This window comes from Gambusia affinis, linkage group LG22, assembly GCF_019740435.1.
Source record: "Gambusia affinis linkage group LG22, SWU_Gaff_1.0, whole genome shotgun sequence".
In the NCBI taxonomy this organism is placed as follows: domain Eukaryota; kingdom Metazoa; phylum Chordata; class Actinopteri; order Cyprinodontiformes; family Poeciliidae; genus Gambusia; species Gambusia affinis.
This window is the reverse complement of record NC_057889.1, coordinates 14,070,950-14,095,376: the sequence shown is the minus strand read 5'-3', so window position 1 is coordinate 14,095,376 and position 24,427 is coordinate 14,070,950. Positions and strand designations below refer to the sequence as shown.

The window sequence follows — 24,427 nt, the reverse complement described above, 5'->3', positions numbered from 1 at the left end:
GAGATGCTTCCAAAGTCAAGTAGCTGGAAGGCATCTCTGTGTTTAGAAGACTAAGAGCTCAGCGGGAGCGTTGGGAGGATGCTGCATTCTGAGCTGTCTGGTCGCAAAGAGCAGGCAGTAACAAATCCTTGTTTGGTGAGACAGGACAGCCAGCGAGTCTCAGTGCAATCATTTAAGACAAACAGCTCAGAAATCAGGCCTTAACAGTTTACTTCAGTGTGGTTTGGCACTATTTTTATACCCTCACAACAACCACGATTGCGGTAGAGATTGTTAGCAAGGCTATTCTTACGTTTTGTTTTGTTTTTACCATGGGAACAGAAATAATCTTTTTGTAGTTTGGAGTAATTGTGGAACGGCGCCCATGAGAACAAGCTTGACTTGCTGTAGGAAATTTTACAAAAAATCGGATGGCAATTTATTTGAAACACAGTTTTAGTGCAACACGGACGTGTAGGTTTGACTTATTCACGAGTCAGAGATAAATTCACACTTTATTTGCAGTCATAAAAAACTGAACATACAAATGAAGCTAAGGCTGACCACATGGCTGCGGCAGGAAAAACAGAAACTCTCTCGTCCCCACCGCGGTTGAGTTTACAAGCAGGAAAAATGAATACTTTTGTGATTTCAATAGAAAAAAAACATGCATAATTCAGTAATTAATGTCCACACTCACTGCTATGAGCTGCAAATGACGAAAGTTCAATATTAGGGTGAGTATTTATTGCATGATTCCTCAAGCTGCTTATGTTTATCCCAGTGCCACAGAAATAAGCTGAGACTCTGACTTAAGGTTCTGAAATCTCCATTTGTATTTGCAAGCACACGTCATTATATACATTCATTTGATGGCAAAAAAAAAAAAAAAAGAAAAGAAAAAAATGTCCACTCAGAAAGAAAATATTCTATGGAGCAAAGTGACAAAAGCTGTCCAATCCAACGGCTTTCTGCCATTGAAACACAAAATAATAATTTAAAAACAAGATTTTGTAATTACTCAGGTTGACTTTGTCTGATGAAAAAATAATAATAATAAATTAAAATATTTGCTCATCTAAAATATTTAAATGTAACAGAAAAGCAAAGACAGAGGGAGCCAAATACGTTTTCACAGCACTGCATGGCCAAAAACTCTAGCACAATGTCAATATTAAACAAAGATACAAGGATTCCCATGACACATACCAGAAGTTACTAAATATGTACTTACAGTGTGATGTTTGATCTGGATGCTTAAACTGCTTCTAAATCTAAATAAAATGAAGACACCCCAGTAACACTCACTTAAGAGAACATGGATCAGTTGTAAGGCATAGAATAATATCACTTTTACAGACATCATTCATTGTTATTATCATCTTTTTCTTGCATATAAACACTGTACAACATAAAAAGACAGAAAAACATTGTTTAGTTTTGTTTATATATATATATATATACAAAACACGGCAGTATAATTGAAAAGGCATTTGGTTAAAAATACGACGACACATAAAAGGTACAGGAACTAAACCTGAAATATTCACATTAGGTTTGATGCAGCTGACACAATTACTAATTTAATCATTATGTCTTACAGCCGTTTTGTCTGTCCTGTATTATACCCCACTACTTAACATACTATGTTACAGGGGCAGGAAGCAATATCTGTTAATGCCAGGATTATTAACCAGTTTTAAAATTACACTATGCTCTGACCAAATGAAGGAACTCTGAGTTCATTATGCTAGCATCAGATCCTACTGAGTTGAAAGCAGCAACTGTGATCAGATCCTGTGTCCACGGTGTATAATCTGTGTATCACATTATTCTCAGCTTGTGTATAGATATAAAAAGAAAAACAGATAAAAAAAAAATCTGAAGTATTATCTAGAATAAATTTTCTAAGTAAACTCAAAACCCAAACTTTCACTCGGCTCGAGTCAGCTCATACTTGACCTTCTCTGAGCACACGTTACGTATTTTTTAAACATTTTTAGCAAACAAGCTCACCGAGGTTTTGATCTGAAGCACTCCTTTGGATCGCAGTTGAGCCAAAGTGACCCAGTGGCTCACTTGCTCAAAAATAATAAACAAGATAGTATAAATATGAGGCAGATCCAGATCCAGAAGTTATTAGCTCTTGACCCTGGTCTGGCTCCGGATCCTGGAGTTTTTACTGCTCAAGTTTGTTGAAGCTATTTGGTCTCAGGATGCTCTTTGACCTCTGATAAAGTTCCTGGAAACAAGCCAACGACGCAGTTCACTGTCTGGCGACCATGAGAAAGCTCTTGTTCAGAGCAACGATTCCAAAAGAACCTTCTGATGATTGATTGAGAATAGTTTATAGACTTTTCTCACTTTTAACCCAATGCCCTCTCAGATTCCTTTGCTGGTACTGTCCCACATTCAGTCTCCAACATTGGGAGTGTTGTATTGATGACAGTGCAGACCTGTAACCAGCCACAATCTCTCAGGCTTAGTCTTTTCTTTAAAGTGACCGTCGGGGTTGTGGCCACGTCAAGCGCAAAGAGCTGCTATTTTAAGACTTGCTAATTAGATTTGAAGCTTGAATAATGTGTAAAATCCCATTGGCACAGATTTACACATTTAGGATGCGTGAAAATTCAAATTAAATAATGGGGAAAGATGAATCCTTTTGGAAAGAAAACTTAAACAAGCACATTTGAACTACTAAGATCATATCCTCAGCAAACATTTTTGTAATGAATTTATTTATTTATTTTTAAAAAGTATAGTTTTAAATAAACATAAAGCACATTTGAGAAAGATGTGTTTGTTTGGTAACACACTGAGTTCATTAGTTTGTGCTAACAAACTATCCACCACTGGCACTTCTTTTAATCATAATAACAATGAAAGTGCTAAGAGATTTTTAAGAGTGGTGGGGAGGTTAATGGGGAGGTTAAACATATTGCAAGATTTAGGACTAAAATATGCTAATGCCCTAGCCTGTGCTAATCTGCAGCTCTATAAGCGGAGAGTATACCTCGTAAGAGAAACCAGAGATAATGTGACACTCCAGTTCAGCAGTGGAAACAACGATTTGGCCTCCAGTCAAATTTCACAAACAGCATATGATCATCCATCCATCTATCCATTTTTTATTTACCCTTTGTCCCTAATGGGGTCAGGAGGGTTGTTGGTGCCTATCCCCAGCTAACGTTCCGGGCGAGAGGCGAGGTTCACCCTGGACAGGTCGCCAGTCTGTCGCAGGGCAACACAGAGACACACAGGACACACAACCATTCACACACACACTCAGACCCAGGGAGAATTTGGATAGACCAATTAACCTGACAGTCATGTTTTTGGACTGTGGGAGGAAGCCGGAGAACCCGGAGAGAACCCACCATGCACAGGGAGAACATGAAACTCCATGCAGAAAGACCCCAGCCGGGAATCGAACCCAGGACCTTCTTGCTGCAAGGCAACAGCTCTACCAACTGCGCCACTGTGCAGCCCGCATATGATCATATAAAATAATTTTTTGTCGTTGTTGGATTTACAATTTCACTGGATTTTCACTATTTTTTCAAGCTAATGCTGAAGTCAAACACTAGCAGTTATTCCTTTTTGACAAAAACAAAAGCCAAGAAAAACATTTCTCTCTAAGACAAAACAAAATGATCCTTTTCTTTTTTTTAAATGTCCAAATTCTTTTTAAATATAAAGTCTGGTGTCGACCAAATCAGCAGCCAGCCATCAGTCAATTCATATCCATTCATTTTTTACACGTCTCTGCCATACGCTGTTGTCGACTCAATATCAAGTCGAAAGTCGTTCAAGGTTTTCCTTCATTGTGGTTTTGTTGGGCCAGCTTCATATGATCCGTCAGTAAATGTGAGAGAGACCCGTCTCAAACATCTTGAGGGATACCTTGGTCTCTACAGCCTGAGGAATCAAGAAACACAAAAAAAACCTTTATATTTAGATATGCAAATATTACAAGAGACAAAAAGCAGAGACTTGTTATCACTCAGCGGATTAGTAGCTCATGAATACTAACCAGGTTTCTTAGATTTGTTTACAGTTCTGGTCAAAAGTTTGCATACACCCATAATCAGAATAACTTTCTGAGCTCAGTCTGGAAGCTTATTGTCACCCAAATCAACTTTGTGTCTAACTTTTAAGATAAGGTGAAGTTGAAGGGTTTGAAGGCTTTCCTCTGCCTTCATAATTTCATCAACTATGAGCAATCCCCTTTCCGCTGCCCCCTAAACAGACCCCAAGCTGAATGCTAACACCACCATGCTTGACAGCTGGCAAAGTATTCTGAGGATTGAAAGCCTCAGCTTGATTTCTCAATTTACTCTTCACACCTTTGTGATCAAATAACTTACTATGTGCCTGAGCTGATCAAGAAACTTCCCTCAAGAAGGTATTTGACTCGTGGGCATTGAGCCTCTACTTTTAGCTGACCTTGAAGATGTCAAGTTTGGAGCTGAGGTGGTTTGGATTGTTCTTGAACGTCCTAAACAGTTTGCTTTCATCTGATATGGACAGTTTGGGTCAGGTGACTGAGAATGGGACACAATGTGGGGATCCAACTGGACAATGAGGACAAACATTAAAGTAGGTTTTGGAAATAATGAAGCTGGTTAACATTAAGCCTTTTGAGTGACAACTGAAAATTCATGGACCACACTTAATGGCAAGAAATAGACAAAAAAAAAACAAACAAACAAAAAAACATGAATTAAGCTGATTCTGCCAATAACATTGGTTAAAATATCTAACCAGAAAGATGCCAGAAACTTGTCGATTGGTACAAAAAGCATGTGGTTGTACTGAAACTTTACAGGGATATTAAACCAAATCTCATTGCGAATGAAACAAATTCAATCACATGACAAACCTCTGACCGGAACTATCAATAAATTTAAAAAACAAACAAAAAAAAAAACCTATTACACATTCAGACTCAACACGACAAATTCCTCTTATTCGGCGTGCCAAACAGAGAAAAGGTTGTGAGGATAGTGGGTGGTTGGATGTGTGAAATCTTGCAGAAGCAGCAGTGACAGCAGACTCCAACTTGGTTTTTGGTGAGCAGTGGGTACAAGCATGTAACACAAAAATAAGCAACGTGCTGACAACTTCTGCACATCCACAAGAGTGACACAAAAGAGCGCTTTGGAACCGGGTTTGCGCCCAAGACGTTGTTTTGTTGGCAGAGTCGAGCTGGGCTTGCTGCGGGAGCTTTGCTTTAGTTTGTGCTTTATTCACTGTGAGAAACAGCCCACTAAATCCATTCATATTATTTTCTGTTAGTTGTCTCGAAGGTTAAAACAAACAGACTGAGAGGCCAGAATTGATGGAACGTTGCAGTAAAGACACACATACCGGTGAGAGCAACACTGTTTTTGAAATCTTAAATTGTACATTTTGGTGACATCAAACACGGTTTTTGGAGCTGCACACAGCAAACAAGCAGGGATCTGGTTTAATCTGAATGAGGGAAACAAAAGCTTAGACTGTTTACATAGCAAAATATTCCACTGTAGATCTCAAATCTCTCATAACTGCATGTTTCTTGTCAGAGAAAGAGATAAATGATGTTTTGCGATATGAATGCCGAGTGTTTCACTGTGTTGCTATGATACAACATTGCTGCAACATTAACATTTTTGATCTATTAAATATATATATTGTCAGTATGTAGATGGTATAAAGTGATGAATGGTAAATTTTCATCCAAACTTGTTGAGGAGAAAATATTTGGTTATAATATAAAGCAGATCTTTTGCATGACCAGCAATAACTCACACTAGAACGAATTGTGGGGTCGATTGCGACTCGTGTTATCATTCCCACTGTGAATGGAGTGACTAGTTTTATATAATAGGGTCCAAAGAAGATTACAACAATCAGAACTGCTGAAATTTAAATTTCATTGGACTCTACAGTTTAGAGTCCTTTTTTGATGAGATACAAGATAAAAAGTCCACAGAGATCCATTGTTTTCTCCAGGTGTTTGGACAATAGAGGTTAGCTAACTCAAAAATAAACTAAAGGCTAACGTCCTGTCTATAAGGACGAAAAAATTAACATATGTGTATTCATGGAATATAAGGGGAGCATGAGACTTTAAAAAAAGCTGCTCTATCACCCTTTTACACTCCTGATTTTTCTGTCAGATCAAATTACAGGTGAAGAGCCAAATGATCAGCACATTTATTCACAAAGTCACAGATTTTGTCAGCCTTTGTGCTTAAGGAGGGGAAAGCTGTGCTGCTTGAGAAGTGACTGCAAGTGAAAACGCAATCTGAAAAGCTTCATGACAACGAAGCCTTGCAATTTGATAATGTGAGCTTTTCTTTGAGGAATTTTTACAGCTTATGGAACATCATTAAAAGCCGATCCGTGGCTAGAGAGCTGAGTTTTGCTGCAACGCATTTGTGATACTTTGCATAGTATTTGTGAACTGGTGGGACTTTGGACAGAAGAAAAACAACAGGAGCACTTACCGTCAGAAACTTTCCAAAAGGAGAGTAGAGGAAGAAAAAAAGAGACAAAGACGAGGTTAGCCATAATTTTTTAGAACACAGATTGCTGCATTCTAATACCACAAAAAAAAAAATCTATCCTATATATATATATATATATATATATATATATATATATATATATATATATATATATATATATATATATATATATATATATATATATATATATATATATATATATGTATATATATATAAATAATCATCTCATCTCTTAATCCAGATATATTACTTGAGCTACTGAAAGGATTTACAGGAACACAACTCTAGTTTGCCAGATCAATGACTGAAAGAGGGAGACTGAGACTGGGTAATGGAAGTGAAGAGGCAGAAAAAAGAGGGGAAGAAAGAATGTGGAGAGATCAAATAGAAACAATTTTTAGATAAGGACGAAAAAGGATCAGTGGGGGAAAAATAACACCGAAATCATTGCATATATGGAGAGAGAGAGAACATTAAAAGAGATATGGAGGCTGATCAAGAGAACAGGAAAACTGATAAATATTTCCGATTGAATTGCTGGAGGCAAAAAAAAAAAAAAAAAGAAAAAAGGAAGAAAAATAGTGCAGCTGAAAAGGAGCATTAACTCCCAAAGCCGCAAAGACTTGTGCTGTAATAATGATCTAACAATTAATCCTCTACCTAAACACGAGTGAAGGAGTTCGGCTCGAAAATCCCCGGTAACCAGAAACCACAACAGAAACACTCAGCGCTGCTGCAGCCAGCAGAAAGCAGAAATTTTAGCAGTGATGGTCGAGGATGACAAGAACCCTGAGGCCTGAAAACCAGTCGGGATCCGTGCACAAAAACACAGCGGGGGTGCTGGCTCCGAACAGACACTCAACGTTCACAGCACTGCAAGCACACACACCGTCTTCCAGGCGTGTGCGTGAGCTGATGCGCTTTGATCGCACACAGGCAGAAACCAACTCACATGTGCACACCCATGCATGCTCACAAAGGAGGCAGTTCTGCACTAATTCAAAGGCTGCCTCGGCTCACTGGGGGAGATAGAGACTCTTTCTCTGTGCTGGAGCCAGTTCAGGCGTCACTCGTGAAGAAGAAGAAGAAGAAGAAGAAAAAGAAAAAGAATACATTTCATGACAGGGAAGAAGGAGGTGAAATTTTATCCACCTTCCCATCTCTGTTCTACACGCTCTTGCATCTGATGTTCATAAATAATACAAGAGATCCTGAATGTATGTGGGTTTTTAAGTGGATTTAGATTATTACAGGAGTGGTGTAATTCAAACTTTATTTATTTTTTTGTTGCTATGAATAAATCCCAGCCATCAAAACAAGTATCCCTCACATCAATCATAAAAGTGAGCACTTCAATCAATTAATTAGCATGTTGTTTGCTATTCATTTTAGCATTTTTGAATTGCTTGTGATTCCTACTTTTTTTCCAACCTCCTGACCTGTATGACTCCTTCTTGCTTAAAAAAGCGTGTTTATCTTTCCGGCTGCAATAGCATCATTTATAATCTTGATCTCATTAGAAAGCTAAAACACGTGAGATGATTAGAGTGAAGATATGTGTCACAGTGGAATAACCCGGAAACCATATTGCTCCAAAGCACAACCGCTGACGTAAACACGTATTCCTCTACGAATCTGTAGAGGAATATTCACAAAGATACTGCTCAAGTCTGGGTGCTATTCTATTTAAATAAAAATTGTTTCCAGCTCATTTTGGTTGCTCACCTAAAGATTTTTTTTTCCTTTTAAAGACGTGGAGTTTGACCCTAAGCAGCGACAAGTCTGTCAAGCAGTCAGTCAGGAAAATGGAGACGCGATGCCTGCATATATATCTGAAAAGCTAGCATGATCCAGAGGGAAATAAATCCCAAAATAGCTCACCGTGACAGGAGCGTGTACTCTTCACTCTAAAACTCTGTCACCTTCATCACCTTCATCGGCTCCTCTGAGGGGCTTCGGGTGAAAATATTAGAATCTGTTGCATTTAGTTAAATAAATGAGTTTGAGGGAGGGTAGAGCTAAGTAGAATAAATTGGCCTTTTTGTGCTTTTGTTACGAATTTAAGCGAATTGTAAAAATAAATACCAATGAATGATTGATCATTTTCAGACTGGCATAAAGGCAGGGGGAGGACTGATTGTGAAACAGGAAAAACATGAAAATAAAGCACCAATCTAAAGCCTAGTTAGTGTTAGAAGTGCTAAACATTTTGGACAGGAGGACATAGGAGGGCACAAACCACCAAATCAGCTCCCGTCCCGAGTCAACATTTTACCTAAAAGGAAACATGTTTAACTTATTAGACGTATGAATATGAACTGGGTTTAGGTCTCACGGGTGACATCACTGCACACGATAACAACATAGCACCAATTTCTATCGCACCGTGTAAGCTGTAAATTCAAACAGGCTGCATTTGATTGCAGAGGAAGTGTGAAATGACGAAGAGGTGAAAGGTTAACGCTAAAATCACTCAGAGGGAAACTGTAGAAGAGCGAGCAGAGGGGAGATAAATGCAGCTACTGACTCGCCAGGATGACCATGTCCATTCCCCAGAAGATGCTCATGATCCACCCAACCATTATGACGGCTGTCAGGATCTGGATGAGGGCAGCTGCCACATTGAGCCAGAACACGCAGCACACGCCTCTCTCTGAGATCAGCTCGCTGCGTGCGCCGCACAGCACGGTGAACGCCGAGACGAAGGTTCCTGCGACAGAAACAGAGGCAAAGGAAAAACAGTCCTGAGCTGCACAGTTTATCAAAAAGAAAAAACGAAGGTAATCGCCGCTGTGAAGTCGCAGAAGCGGCCGCACTTATCACTGCCCCGTATTTGGCTCTGTGATATTTGTAGCCTGGCGTGATTAAAGGCTTTTAAAGTACTTTTCCCCTCTGGTTCATCTCCGGTGAGGTGTATCAAACAACTGTCTTCCCTGAGAAATAGACCAGAGCACTCTGATGAAAACAATTCACCAGTTAGTCTGAAGTCAAACTCACAGCAGGGTCTGGAGCTGCTGGATAGTCTCCATACTCATCTAGCATAATTACTACAAGATAAAAAAAAAAACAACAAAAAAAACACAATAAGCAATGGAAATGTAATTGTTTTTTTTTTTTACATTTGGAGTATGATCTAATGTGTTAGCATTCATCTTCTTGACACAAATTCCAGATTTATGAAGCTCATAAAATTTCAAGGATATCTCTCAGTCCCCGGACTGATATGACTCAGAGCTTTCAGACAAGATCAACACACACACAAATTAATGCAAACACATATAGTTCTGCTTAGAGTTAGAAGCCTTGTAAAAGTATTTACACCCCTTACACTTGGCCTGGGTATAAACACAAAGTTCAACGTGCTTCATTGGGTTTTTATGCAATAGACCAAGTCAGATTAAAATTATTTTTCGTGATTTTGCTTCTTCTGGAATCAAATGCATTTGGAATGGCAGCATCATGCTGTTGCGAATGAACTTCTTCAGCGGGTACAGAGAAGCCGATCAGAGTTGATGCGAGGATGGACTGAACAAATACGGGACAATCCTGGAGGAGAGCCTGCTGAAGGCTGTAAATCCCTGCAGAGCTTCACCTTCTATGAGGACTGAACATGGTTTAAATTAAAGCACAGTCGTCTTAGAACGGCCTAGTTAAAGTCTAAACTTAACTCACTTCGGTAAGACTTCAAAAATAACATTTGGATGCAGCAAACAACCACTCCTTTATAATATTTTCTGTTTGTAAAAAATTGGAAAATCTAGATATCGTTCAGCCTCATGTACCTTTTATTGGTATATTGTCTAAAATACATTGAAGTCTGGGGCTGAAACTAGATCAAATAAAAAAAAACGTTTAAGATGTATGAACATTTTAACAAAACACTGCACTGACCCCAGTTAAAACTGTATTTATCATAAACATATAGAGTGATTGTAGACCAAGTCACCACGTAAACTGCATTGATTATAAACCACTGGAAGACATGCACCCAGTTTAAACGGTGATTTTACAGCCTCTGTAATACATCCACTCAGCTTGCAGCCACTGAGGCATCATGTCTCCATTCCCTGAAAGCCCACAGCCACATTTACCCACCACTGACTGCATGAGCTGAAATAAAGGATCATCTCTCTGGACAGTTGTCATTTTCCTGAACGCACCATCACTCCTCACCCAGAACACCTCGGCACACTTATCGTTACCATAAACGTTCTCTGTGAATGAGCGTCGCATTGTCTGCGCCGCACAAACCATATCATTGTATCACTGTGTTTCCATGACAACAGATGCTCATGAATAGCATTTTCTGCACATAAAGGCATGGCTATTGCTCTTTGATATGAAGTTAATGGATGATTCTTGTATAGCCTCCATGTTTTTCTTTTGGATTATCTCGCCAGGGACGAACTGCATTGGATTTCGGCTTCTTGTGTATATACATCCATTTATAGTCATGAATGGGGTTTAGACTAAGTCGGCACAGCAGTCAGATGTCTTAGAGTATGTTTGTATTTTAGTGTAAACTGTATCAAACTACTGAACACTGGGTTTTCTAATAAACATAATCTGTGGCATAAAAATAGAGTTTCTCCATGTACATTCTTACATATATTTCTGTGTACTTTCTGTATTCAAGTTGCTTTCTTGGTACTTTTTCCCATTGGAGCAGGTTGGCTTAAATATTTTTTTCCCTTTGTAAAGAAAATCCTAATCTAAAGCGGCATTTTATGTTTACTCAGGTCATCTTTGCCTGGATGATTTAAAACGGTGTGATAAAATAAACACACAAAAAGTCAAAATCTAAGGGGTTCGATGTATCATTGCTTCTTGGAAGTGACGCACCAATCAGCTGACAGCCTGTCAGTGTTCTGTCTTGACGTTTACGGCTTTGAACAGGGTGGCTTGTGTTAATAAAAACTAATTTATGGACAATTTTACTGAAACGTCAGTAGACGTGGTTACTGTTTCCCACTTGAGTGACAGCCTACAATGCTGTGATGTTGCTACGTATTCATCTGCATTTAAAGTGGGAAGAGACAATCTCAGAAGACCTCGTGATATTATTGTTAAATTGTGACAACAACACGGCGTCAGCTGCGATAAATCCACATTTAATTTAGTCCTCTGCCTCTCAGCGGTCTTTCTGCAGCTTTTTAGCTTTTGTTGTGTTGGAAACTATCTTGTGTGCCAGGTGTGAACATACAGTGAGACTCCACTCTTTCTAATTAGCTGACAACACAGGAATACCATTACACAGAAACGCTGCATTTTAAACAGTCCTGTCTTATTAATATTACATGCCCTGAAACAGTGGGTATTGGATTAGCCAAGTCAGGTTTCAGTCTTGTACACACAGGCATGGTGTTATGTGAACACACAAATGTATGGGTGCACTTGTATGCGTGTGTGTGTGTGTGTTTTTTTTATTTATTTTTATTTATCTTGGTCACAAATAGGAGCCTCAAAACCATAAAGAAGAGAAATACTGTTAAATTTTTTGAAAATGTTGATCAGATGTGATCAAACTCCGAAATCATCAGTGGCAGCGTTACAGCAGGACAAACAAGCCAGAAAATGTTGCTTGTTCAAGGAATTATTTAAAAATTTTGAGGATAAAAACTATTGTGTGATTAAGTTTTCATGCAGAACATCTTAATAGGTCTGAATTTAAAGCTGTCCTTTTGTATTTGAATAAACCACCACCCATACTGAGTCCAAACTTGCTGTTGTGCTCAAGAGCTTATGGCATTGACCACAATTTCTCTTGCGAGAATTGTACTAATTCTTAAAAGATTCACATTGTTAGTCTGCAGCAGCAAGTTAGCAACTCAACCGGAATTAAGCAGGTGTACTTTAGTTAGATATATTTGGTGAAAAGTACTGTAAAAGAAAAGAAGAAAAAAACAAATGTAATCTCAGCAGTTTAGATTGCTAATTAATGATGGGGGGGTTTTAAGCACGGAAAGCTCTTTTTTTATGGTAACAAACTAAAAGGAAAGGAAAGAAAATAACTTCATGTTTGTAGAAAGAATCATAAAATTTTGACCGTTTTTTTTCATAGAATGAGAAGCAAATTATTGATCTTATATTTGAAAACATAGCTTTAAAAGAAAGCAATTTTTCTTTTTAATTGGTATTTTCAAAAATACCAAACAGTCCATGCGACTCTTTTCTTGAAGTCAAATCAACATCTCCATTCAGACAGTCAGCTGATGTCTGGCCGTTGTCTCTTCGGGCTTTTCTGTTTTCCTTCTTTTGCAAAATCGGAACTGATTTCTGCGAACGCTGACAGCCACACTAGAAGTGCCAGTGGGCGTCATGTGCGTCCCAACTTTGGTCCTTTCCTCTCTGCAAGCTTCGGTTCTTGTCACTTCGGAAGAATTCAAATAACAGGAGGAAAAAGCAGAACAGGTGGAAGGAAGGAGGAGCGAGAACGGCCCGGATGCCAGCTGAGTCTTGCTCGTTGGAAATAAGGAAATGCCAAAGATTGATCATGTTCCAGTTAGTTTGATCTAGCTTCCATTTGAAGCTAGAAAAGTAAATAGGGCAGATGATCTTTTAAACGAGTGCGGGGAAATCATGTCTTGTACGGCACTGAAAGATGTGGAAAAACACCCTTTGACCTCTTGCATTTGAAGTGCTCAATCTTTCACCTCAAACTCTCTTCAAAGCCTCTCACATAAAAGAGCAGCAGGAACATAAACCGCTCAGGTCGGATCTTCAGGTCGTCGAGGCCACGCCCACCAGCAGATGCTCTGGCTGCCTGGCGGAGGCGCCCACTTTCAAGACGTGACTGACAGCGAGCTGCATGGTTACGCATCGCGTCCATCTGAGCCTTGGCGTGCAGAACAGGATTTATACGGTCGGGCTACTTTCACTTTTCCTGTCTGGTTTCCAGCTTCTGCTCACTCTGTGAGGAACTGATAACACGTGTCGCCTTCACAGAGCAGCTGGTGTTAAACGTGTTTCTCGTCTATTATGTCCACTAGGTAAAGAAAGTTATGAGGAAAAGACTTTTCTGTTTTCTTGAAATCTAAAATCGGACATATTGCTTATATAATTTATTTATTTATTTTTATTTATTTATTTACTTTTTAGCTATTTCTTTCTTGTTTTTATAAATACAAAAAAGTCAATGAACAAGAAGAATTTTCTCAGCCGGTTACTTTGAGACAGGCTCATGGCCACTGGATTTTTTTTTTAAAGCCAGAAATAGCTTCATGTTGAGGCCTAAAACAACATAACAAGAGCAGGGGAACAAAACAGGAATGCTGCACATTTGAGTGTGTTGCCATGAAAACAAAAACAATAATATTAACAACTGAATTTGCTGCCAAGGTGATAAATCAGCACATTAGAGGTGGAGGTCAGAACTTGAAACAATAGAGACTCTAAAGGTTGCGTCACATTATTAACCACTACACAGTAACACTAAAACAGAACAACCACATAAAATAAGTTTCATACTCATGCTGCTATTTTAAACCTATCCACTCACCCGTTTCATTTTCTCGGATTAGCATATGTACCTTTTCAACTTGAATGCAGGGACGATTTACAGGGAAATTTACAAAGCAATATATCTTGTAGAAGCTCATCATAACGATAAAAGGATCCACAAACCAAGGGGAAAGGACTAATGCAAATATGGCAGAAGTAAATTCAAACATAATATACAATAGATACCCCAATATGGCAACACCTCACTGGCAATAACGAACACAGAGAAATGAGGTGTGACCTGCTGAGCATGAACAGACAACTGGAACATGATCAAAACACCAAAAAAAAAAAAAAATCTAAATCCTTCAGGATCCTAAAAGTTAAGGAGATATACGTACATTTGGTGCCAGTAAAAAGTTTTGCAAATTGTCTCCTTAATGAATACCTTTTTCGCTGTGGTTTTCTTAAAATTTTCCGTTTTGCTCATATAAAAGGATTCATCCTCACTTCAACCAGACAGTTAATTTATATAATAAATGCTCACAAGCAAAATATTTGTGCATTAATTCAGTTAAATAAAGTTCTGCCCCAGACAGAAACTTCTGGTTTATATTCCCAAAACTACGTATTTGAACTTATTTTGTTTTGACCTGAAGACTGCTGAACTTCTATGTTATTTAGTTATGATTTCTTTAGATAAAAAGTTTTAAGAATGGCTTTTTCTTTTAGAAAGAAAAAAAAGTCTTTCATAACCTGTGAGGCGAACGTGATGGATGACATTTGATCATCTACACCAAACTTGAGAAAGCGGCACTAATTTGCTTCAACAGGCGACGACTTTTCCTTCGCCTCCCGGAGCTTCACCGCCGCCTCCTCAACTCAGAACAAACCCTTTACTGTCTGTGACACGTCCAAGCTGCTGCTTGGTGACAACAGTTAGTTACTGGCTTCGCTTGGTTTGTCCCTATATCTGGTGAGTTGCAAAAATAAAACGAAAAAAGAAAAATGCTGTATTTCCTAGGCAAAAGACAATGACGGGTTGTGTGAAACTGGTGCTGCTTGTATGAAACGCAGCATGCTTGAGTTGTTCCTGCAATGCTTTGCAATGCCTGAATTAGACTGGGTTGTGAAAATAGCTTATCTCGTGTGATCACTTTTAAACTTAACAAATCCTTGAACTCAACACTGATAGACTCCAAAAGAAATCTTCCATACTTTTTTCTCCAGAGGGATCTCCTTAAGCCGTCCCGCCTGTGCTCTCAGCTCCTTTTGTATGTAGCATGTCGGAAAATTGGGAGAGTTTGAATGTGTGCGCCTAGATGTTAGCCAGACTTATTACTATAATTACACAGAGAGCTCTACAAGGCACCCACTGCCAGTGTGGGAGGCTAATGACAGAGTGTGAGCGTGTCAAGGACAAAAAGAGAAGAAGACTTAAAGGGAGAGGAAGACGACAAAGACATAAAGAATCTAAACTTATTTCCAAAGGGGAAATTGTTTTATGTAACTTCTGATTATACAGGTAAAACAGTCAGTGTTTTTTCTTTTTTTATGTACGGAGTACAAGCTCACCAAATCTGTTAAGAGGTCTTATACAACTACTCAGCAACACAACATGTTGCTGCAAAAGCAAACTCAGTTTTTGGGAAATATGTCAGCTCTCTGGTTGTTGTGCACGATTGACAGAGAAGGGCCATTTCAGTGGTTGAACAGCACCAACTTCCTACAATGTGAGCGCAAACTCTGTCATGGTGAAATGTCAACATGAGTCAGTACTTCAATGCGGTAATCACATGACATCAGTCACACACCCACATACAGACACACGCCCGCGCGTGCCCAACTGGATGCAAAAACATGTGACTGCTGCGTTCCACATGAGTCCAATTTACCTCCCTGATATCACTGTGCTACTAGAAAGAGCAATGGGAAGTTTCTGTCCAGATAAATCTCAGCAGAGCTTTGTTCTGCGCACATTTCCAATTCTACCAATTCGTGTAATATTCACCATTCGTTGTGTTTGCTGATTGAAAGGACACTTTGTGGATCTGGTCAGGTACGCATGCAGCTGCCGGAGCTTCACGTCATTAAAAGTCTGATGTGGGAACAAAAAGCTGCCTTACGCCTGCTGCTGAATAAGCAACTCATGCTGTGCATGTTGCACGTTTTTCACTAATTGGGCGCTAATGTTGCAGCAGGTTATTTTGTTGTGGGAATGTGTTTTTCTCCTTTTCATACAAACTAAACACAATAGGTGACAATCTGGAAAAATACACAAGAAAATAAAAGCTTGTCTTTCTTTTCCGTTTCGGTTGTCAGGGTGTTACATCTCACACTTGTTCTCGATTCTACAGTCACAGCTTGAAAAATTAAGACAATTAGAGCTATTAGCCGTTGTGATTAACTGCCTCTCTAAAACTCGGAACATGCTCGCTTGAAATAAACTAATTCAGCATGTTTCTTGATTTCAGCGTGTGCTGCCAATATTGAGAGTGCAAGGAGCTAATCAGCACATGGTTAAAAATAGCTGAACATTTGTCATTTGATGGCCACTCCTGAGGTGACAAAGAAATGCAAGAGCAGACGGTTTAAAATAACCCCGAAGAACTGCACAGTTTGATGCTGATTGGTTCATTTCTGATCTGGTGTGTTTTAGGAAGCCAACATACTCAGTAAAATTCTTAAATGCAAGTCCTCTGTCCTTCAAGAGTGACGGCGTGATTGGTCTAAGAAGGCTGGCTCTTGTGTACAAGCACATGGTTCTAATTACAAGAAAAACTGAATTGCAGGCAGGATGCTGAAGTTCTGGAGCTAATGAGTGACATCGACACTACCGTACACCCTTTGCCCCTGTACACTCAAAGCGGAGGGATGATTTAATGTTATTGGAGATGAAACATACCAACCCAACTGTCTGAATCTGAGCTTTTAAACACAACCACTCATGTTTGACATTAGCTGAACCCATTTCCGTTGTCAATATCAAGTAGATTTAAAACCATCCATCCATTTTCTGGTCGGGAGGGTTGCTGGTGTCCATCTCCAGCTACGTTCCAGGCGAGAGGCGGGGTTCACCCTGGACAGGTCGCCAGTCTGTCGCAGGGCAACACAGAGACAGACAGGACACACAACCATTCACACACACACTCACACCTAGGGAGAATTTAGAGAGACCAATTAACCTGACAGTCATGTTTTTGGACTGTGGGAGGAAGCCGGAGAACACGGGGAGAACCCACCATGCACAGGGAGAACATGCAAACTCCATGCAGAAAGACCCCGGACCGGGAATCGAACCCAGGACCTTCTTGCTGCAAGGGAACAGCTCTACCAACTGTGCCACTGTGCAGCCCAGATTTAAAACCAGTAATTTATTTACTTCTCATCAACTTTCTCTTCAAAATGTCTCACTTGCTTCCTGGAAATTACAGCTTAGACGACAGCAAGCGAGAGCAAGTAGTCGTTTCCTCCTCCAGAAGTCAACGTGAAGGGACTGACACGCACAGATGGCTTCCTGTTGAACAGCATATCCCCTGCGTTGCAACGCCTAGCATAGCTCCTGCTAGACCGAAATTAAACACTTTCAAATTCTCTACAAAGAACCAAATATTCTTTAACACACACGAGTTCTAGTCTGTTAATGCTTCGAGATTCAATTAACAGAGAACGAAAGTGTAATAATCAACTCAGAAACACTTGTTAATTCTGACCAGTGAGAGTCTCTGCTCGGCTTTGTTGTCGGTTATTAATGTGTTAAAAACTGTGCTAATAACCGTGTTAATTTCTGCCCTCTGCTGCTTCCTGTTTTCGGAGCAGAAGAGAGGCAGCTGAATGAGAATTAAATCAATCACCAAGCCTCCTGTTGTGTAATATCTATCTTATCAATGAGAGGGAAACACTGGGACTGATGCTGCTGGGATTTCTCAGGAATTTGATATTCGGTTCCATTTCCCAACAAACTTTCAGGAAATAATCTGTTTATCTAATTTTCAATTTTTTTTTTTTTTTTAAACGGTCATTAGCTGAAAGGGATATTGAATCAGTTTGCAAAGAATGTTGATTATTGTTCATTTATCAAGGATATACAGTAGTAAGAATGTGATAATTAACTGGATTATGTGTATTGAAAGTATGTTTTGATAATAACATCTGCCTCCTTCTTATGTTGGTCAAAAAAAAAAAATCTGGAGTTTTGCTCCCACACCAAATAGGGGCAGAACCGCTCTAAAGGAAGAATGGGATAATCCTTGGAATATAGTGTTTGCTTTTATTTCTAAAGAGGACAGGGCAGGCTGCTTGTAAAGAGTCAACGGTAACAAAGCACAGAGAAAAATAATATAGAGTTGAGTGAACTGGGAAACCTCGCAACGAAAAAAAAACGACCATAAAACAAATTCCAAATATTTTTGTGATATGTGAAAGCAGTGTTTCTAATCTGCTGCTCTCTTTCTGCTGCACGCAAGCCTGGAAAAGAGGGAGAAGCTGGTAAGAGACCCCGTAGGGTAGGAAACTCAACACAGACCAGAAGTTCAAAATGGTGGAAATCTGACTAAAACATTTATAGTGAACCTAATAAATAAATGAGATTATTTTCAAAAGGGGAAAAAAAATACAGGAAGCAATATTAGAAACTACTTTGCAAAATACACGTCTGCATTGTATGCAGACGTGTATTTTGTATTTGAAGCAGATTTACGAGTCTGTATGAAAAGACCAAAAACACATTTTACTCAATTAAAGACAATAAATCAGATTGAACCGTTTCATATAGAATTACCAAATTATTTCTTTTTTTTCTGAGTATCAAAATAGGGAGGGAGTCAGAAATTAAAACGAACCAAGTTTATTATTCCTATTTAAACAACTTGGTGAAGCCTAGATGATGACATCATGACTTTGTGAGCTTCTCATTGGTCGACTTACAACAAGCGTTTTCGATGGGGGCAAACATTTTTTAAAACACCTGAAACACACTGCTTCTGTCCCATCGTGTAAAAATCAGAATAAACTAAGTAGGATATGAAGAAAATGACCTCAACATCTCTTGTTTGTCTGTGAGCACCACTTCTAGATATCTGAAGGAGCCACATTCATCGGTTCAAATAATTACATGGACAAGAATGTTACTGTTCAGAAAAATGTGGATTTTGTCTGTGTCTCAAAGATGAAATGTTCTTGTGAAAAATTGAAATATCAATCCAAGAGTTAAAGGACAAGACCTTGTGAAGATGTTGGTTGAAATTGTGTCACTATGCACATCAAAACAAGTCCCGACCCAACATGAGCTGAAAGGCAACTCGGCGAGGAAGAAGTTATAAAAAATGAAAAATTTAGCTTGCAGTTTGCATGTCCATGCGGAGACAAAGTCCTTTATTATTGAAGATACTCTGGGGTGTGATGACACTGACGTTGAAGTGTTTGATCGCAATGACCATTGTTACACTTCACAAAACAGATAGCATGATGAGGGGCAACATCCTGTGGAAATATTGAAGCAGCATCTTAATGGAAGTAAAGGCATACCAAGTAATTAGTTACAATGTAGCTTAAGGACAACAACACCGATATTTTAGAGTAGCCCACACACAAGCCCTGATTACAGAAGATTTATGGGCAGAGCTATAAGTGTGTGTCCAAGTAAGGCAAGCTGCAAACCTGACTCATTTAATGCTGCTCTGTTGGGAGGATTTGAAAGAAGCTCAGAATAACACGAAATGCTACATAAATAAATGTACACTTCATAACTAAAAAAAAAGCATAAATATTCCCTTATTATTCTTGCATTTAATGGAAATAATTTCAGAAATCCTCACCTATTACCAGAATGTTTTGTTTCATTAAATATAAAACATTGAGGCAACAAGGTGTGTCTTTTTATCCTGTGTTTCTGCTTCAACATGTTCTGCACCCCCATACATCAGGCTGATTCACAACTTCACACGGCTCCACATCCCTCATAATTCATTTACATTTAATTAGTAACCTTTAGATACATTTGATTCTTTTCTTTTTTTATGTTTGAGTGACCTTAAAATTGCAGCCTGTGTTTTCCACAAAACAATACCGGCGTTCTGGATGTTGCTCCATAAATTTATCCTAATTTGCTGCACCTGTGCATGAATTCCTCCAGGGGGTGGCGCCCTGGCTCCGGTTATCCTCCAAATTCAATCACACTGTTCCATTTTATTATTATGATTATTTTGGCCGCAAATTGAATGGAGAACGATACGCTGTTTTCAGGAAAAGTCAATTAGAGCCAAACGGCCATGTACGCACCCGCGCACACACGCGTGCACGCCATTTTAGTCATCGTTGTCATGGCAACTAGCCGCAGCTATTCAATGAAATGTCAAAGCGTTCAGGCAAAAAAACAAAACAAAACAAAAAAACAATCCCTGCACGCACACGCACTCACTGTGTGAACAAGAAGCTCAGACACACTGAGGTGAAGCGTCGCCTTGATGCTTTCAGAAGGCGTCAGCCAATATTTATGTCAAAAAGTGACTTTCAGAGCAGATTGAGAATTATATATATCAAAAAATTGTTTATTAAAGCTGAATAATATTCAGTGAAAACAGAACAATTTGATCCCAAGAAAAACTTGAAAATTCTCCATATTTTTCTCCATTCTCTCCTTTTTTTTTTATTTTTTATTTTTTTACTTTGAATAACTGGTTCAAAGTAAAAAAAAAAAATAAATGCAATTTTAGGGGCATTTCTTACTACACATTTCTTCTAAAAGTATTATTCTAGCTCACCGAGCTTTGCTCTAAATAATATGTGGATCAACACACATTTTGTGTGGATGGTGCCACCTGCTGAGACCGGGCATATATTTGTTTGTGTGTCATAAGGGGGCCAGATGTTGCTGCATAACGTGACACAAAAAACCTAGACGCCCTGGAGAGTGATGGATGAAGGATCAGACGGACTTCAGAGAGTACAAAGGGTTTATACTGCTTCATACCAAGTGAATCAGACTGACTGCCTTATGGAGTCTTAATGTTTCTTCAGCTACACACAACAGACAAATAACAATAATTGATTTTTATTATTTATTGTTATTTCGTCATTAAAGCCTGTTGCAAATATCTAAGTTTCATTCACGGTTTCTGTTGAATCTATGCGACATGCTATAAACAGCATGAAAGACACCTAGTTGACCTGAAATGATTATTTTTAAACGGAAGATTTTCACATGTCATGTTTTCTGTTGTTACTCATTTCCATTGGCCTGAAAATGGTGGAAATGAAATAGTGATAAATAAACAAATATTATGTGTTGTTTATGTCACAACAAAGAGAAAATGATTTGATGTAAATCTTCCATAAAAGTGTTTGGTTTGTTAAATTGTAAAAATGGAAACAATTGTCTGCTAGCCTGCCAGTCGGCAGTCACAGAGTAAAACGTACAGCGTCGCATGGGTTAGTGGCTAATCTGGATTAAGAGCCTGATAAAGAGTTCATTCCCTCAAACAGTGCCAAGGTTTGTTGCCTTGATAACAAATGACGAGTCTGGCTACACTAATGTTGCCCACACTTGACTTGATTTATCCATCCATTGTGAGAATATTGCTGCCATAATGATGACACCAGTGACATTTCTGCTTCACCCAGATTGTGACATTTTCTAGTTGCAGTGCATTAGCACCTGGGAGAGTCAGGTTGTGTTTTCAAACAGCTTACACTTTTCAAGAGGTGTGAAAAAGGGCTCTCACTGCCCTTATTTGCCCTTTCTTACGGGCGCTTCACAGAGATAGACACACTCAGTCAGGAGCCAAAGGGAAACTTTGTGAAAGCATCATCCAACATGTGTAGTGTCCTGGTTTTACAAGTATAAAATTTGAAGTATTCAAGCTGCAAAAAGAGTACATTTTGGATCATTCAAATAATTAGCCAGGTCTCAACCACTCTAAATGTTTTGTTTTTCAGATGTGTTTAATAATAGAGGTCATACATTTCCATTAGCATTCAAGTATTTAAGTTGTGTTGTAGATTAATGTTTAATATAAAAGAAAAATTTTCTGAGTGTAATTTCAGTGTGAACCTAATTAGACTTTTACCTAAACGCTTAAGCTGAGTATTTATGAGTTTTATTATTACAACAGACATTATTCTGTTTAAGAATGAATGCCCGCTTTATGTGGAATTAATTTTGATGTGACACATGGGGTGTTTTCACTCCAGATGGCTTAGTAGACTCGGTACGATTGGGGACCAGAACTGCGACGTTAGTTGTATTTTCAGCTGATGCTGTTTGCTTTCACACTGCATTCAGTCAAACAATCCAAACTCTTTGAAATACCTGTTCACCTCCTCGCCTGTGGTGGCGCTGCACCAAGAACTAATGAAAGAATCGACATGGAAACCTCTGAACAAGACACGAACACAACTTCCTTCTTGTAAAATGTAAACAAAAAATGGAGAGGCAATAGATTTTAGCAGTTGCAGGGTTTCTCTTTGGTTTTGGGTAAATGAGCCATTTCTCCTGCTAACACTAGACTCACATGTTTGTTCTGGTTGCATTTACCCAGAAAACTCTGCACTGAAGTTCGCTTCTTGCTTTTGGACCAGCGGCACATTGACGCATACCTCCCCAAACAAACCTGGCTTTTAAGGCAAACAAACTAGATTTCAACTAAAGTGGACTAAACAGGGGGCTGCACAGTGGCGCAGTTGGTAGAGCTGTTGCCTTGCAGCAAGAAGGTCCTGGGTTCGATTCCCGGCCCGGGGTCTTTCTGCATGGAGTTTGCATGTTCTCCCTGTGCATGCGTGGGTTCTCTCCGGGTTCTCCGGCTTCCTCCCACAGTCCAAAAACATGACTGTCAGGTTAATTGGGCTCTCTAAATTCTCCCTAGGTGTGAGTGTGTGTGTGCATGGTCGTTTGTCTTGTATGTCTTTGTGTTGCCCTGCGACAGACCTGTCCAGGGTGACCCCGCCTCTCGCCCGGAACGCAGCTGGAGATAGGCACCAGCAACCCTCCCGACCCCATTTAGGGAAGAAGGGTGTAAGAAAATGGATGGATGGATGGATGGACTAAACAGGCCTGGTGTGAATGGAACCGTAGTCTAACCCCAGGCTTGCATCATCGTGTGACAGGAAGAAGCTGGAATCAAACCTACAACCTTCCAATTGCAAGACAACTACCCACTGATCCACCGTTAATCCGGTGGCTATAACTATGTGGTCTAGGTGTAACCAGATAGTTTATAGGCATGAACCTAAAGTTTATGCTCTTAACCTCAGGGTTTAAGGTAAACCATAGAGTTTATAGGTGTAACCACACAATGTTTTCCTTACAGTCTTATTGGTTGTACACATAAACAACGACATCACATGCATGTTACCTTCATTTAGTCATTTCAGTGGCAAATAATGATCAACTTCAGCTTTGGTGCTAACCAAACCAGATAGCGGTAAGACAGAAAGAGCAATTTTGAACTCACCAAGCCCAGGTATGAAGGTGTTCAGGAAAAGACAAATGACAGCCACGGGGAAAGGCATTGTGGGTATTGCAGCCCGGAGAGGTCCCTTCTTCTCCCGAACCTCCACCACCACTCCTCCGCCAGCCGAGGGGGCCCCAGCCATGGTTTTGGTCCTTAGACCTTCCTCTGTTTTAAGGCGCCCCTGCTCTGTTCCTCCTTCTTTCTGAGTCATCTGTCTTTCCTTCTTTTTCTCTTTCAAAATTGTAAATATCTGTGTAAGCTTTGCAACAGCAGCTTGGCAAATCTGTGGGAAAATTCAGCTGAAGCCTAAAAACTGTTCATTGACAAGAAGTTCAATTTACACAGGATCAACTTCAAATTCAACAGGTAACGTGAACAGCTGTCTTTTCAAAGCTTAATAAATGAAAGGATAAATTAGTTGCCCAAAAGCGTTTATAATTTAAAGTAAAGAGTTAATGCTTTTCTGAGGTTTGTTTACTTCCAGTCAACTTTAAAACATTCAGCACTTTGCCCTTAAGGTTTTCAGGATTAAAAAAGTATCTTTGAAATTTACGTATCTTGCAAAGGAGTTGCTGAAATCTCTTTGAAACGTGACTTTAAAATTATTTCAGTCAGGAAAAAAACTGTCTTAAAGGAAGAAAGAATTTTGCTCTAAAACAGCAAAAATACTCCGTGTTAAGCCACCTCTTCATCAGAGGTCAGAGAGCTGAGTCCTTGTAAAACATCTGGCAAGATGCTGATCTGAGATAACTCCTCCTCAGATTGTTGGGATGCTTTTAGAAAAATCCTGTTAAATGTGTATAGCCTCTTTCTCTCTCCCTCTCTTTTCTTTCCTTCTTTTTTCTTCCTTTGCTTCTTTCTTTCTGTAAAATCCTTCTGTCTTATCTAAATGCACTTCTCTTACGGAGAGGAAACCATGAATACAGCTCTGCTTATTTTACTACATCTCCTTCTCACTCCCTCTCTCCTCTCACTCTGCTCCTCCCTTGTCTTTCCTCCATTTAAAGAAACAGTACACCCATCCAGTGTTTCCCATCAATGAGG

The 24,427-nt window shown here is 39.3% G+C and overlaps 1 protein-coding gene across 2 annotated transcripts; it reads right to left on the bottom strand.

The window, feature by feature from the left end:
- Positions 1-475: 475 nt before the first annotated feature.
- On the bottom strand, positions 476-24,305 carry stum (stum, mechanosensory transduction mediator homolog). Of its 2 annotated transcripts, XM_044105813.1 has the most exons (4): positions 23,384-24,305; positions 9,022-9,204; positions 6,474-6,482; positions 476-3,897 (listed from the first exon to the last, which is right to left on the bottom strand). In XM_044105813.1, exons 1-4 carry the CDS (start codon positions 23,592-23,594, stop codon positions 3,863-3,865), a joined length of 438 nt encoding a protein of 145 aa, XP_043961748.1. In that variant the 5' UTR covers positions 23,595-24,305; the 3' UTR covers positions 476-3,862. The 2 variants fall into 2 exon arrangements, with proteins under 2 accessions (XP_043961748.1, XP_043961749.1); XM_044105814.1 differs by lacking the exon at positions 6,474-6,482 and having other exon boundaries at positions 23,384-24,292.
- Between the last annotated feature and the right edge of the window lie 122 nt (positions 24,306-24,427).

Excerpts from the sequence above, each read along its gene's own strand:
- stum (XM_044105813.1), bottom strand. The coding sequence starts at position 23,594 with ATGACTCAGAAAGAAGGAGGAACAGAGCAGGGGCGCCTTAAAACAGAG. Across the intron at positions 9,205-23,383 it reads CACCTTCATACCTGGGCTTG|GAACCTTCGTCTCGGCGTTC; the intron begins GTGAGTTCAAAA and ends TTTCTGTCGCAG.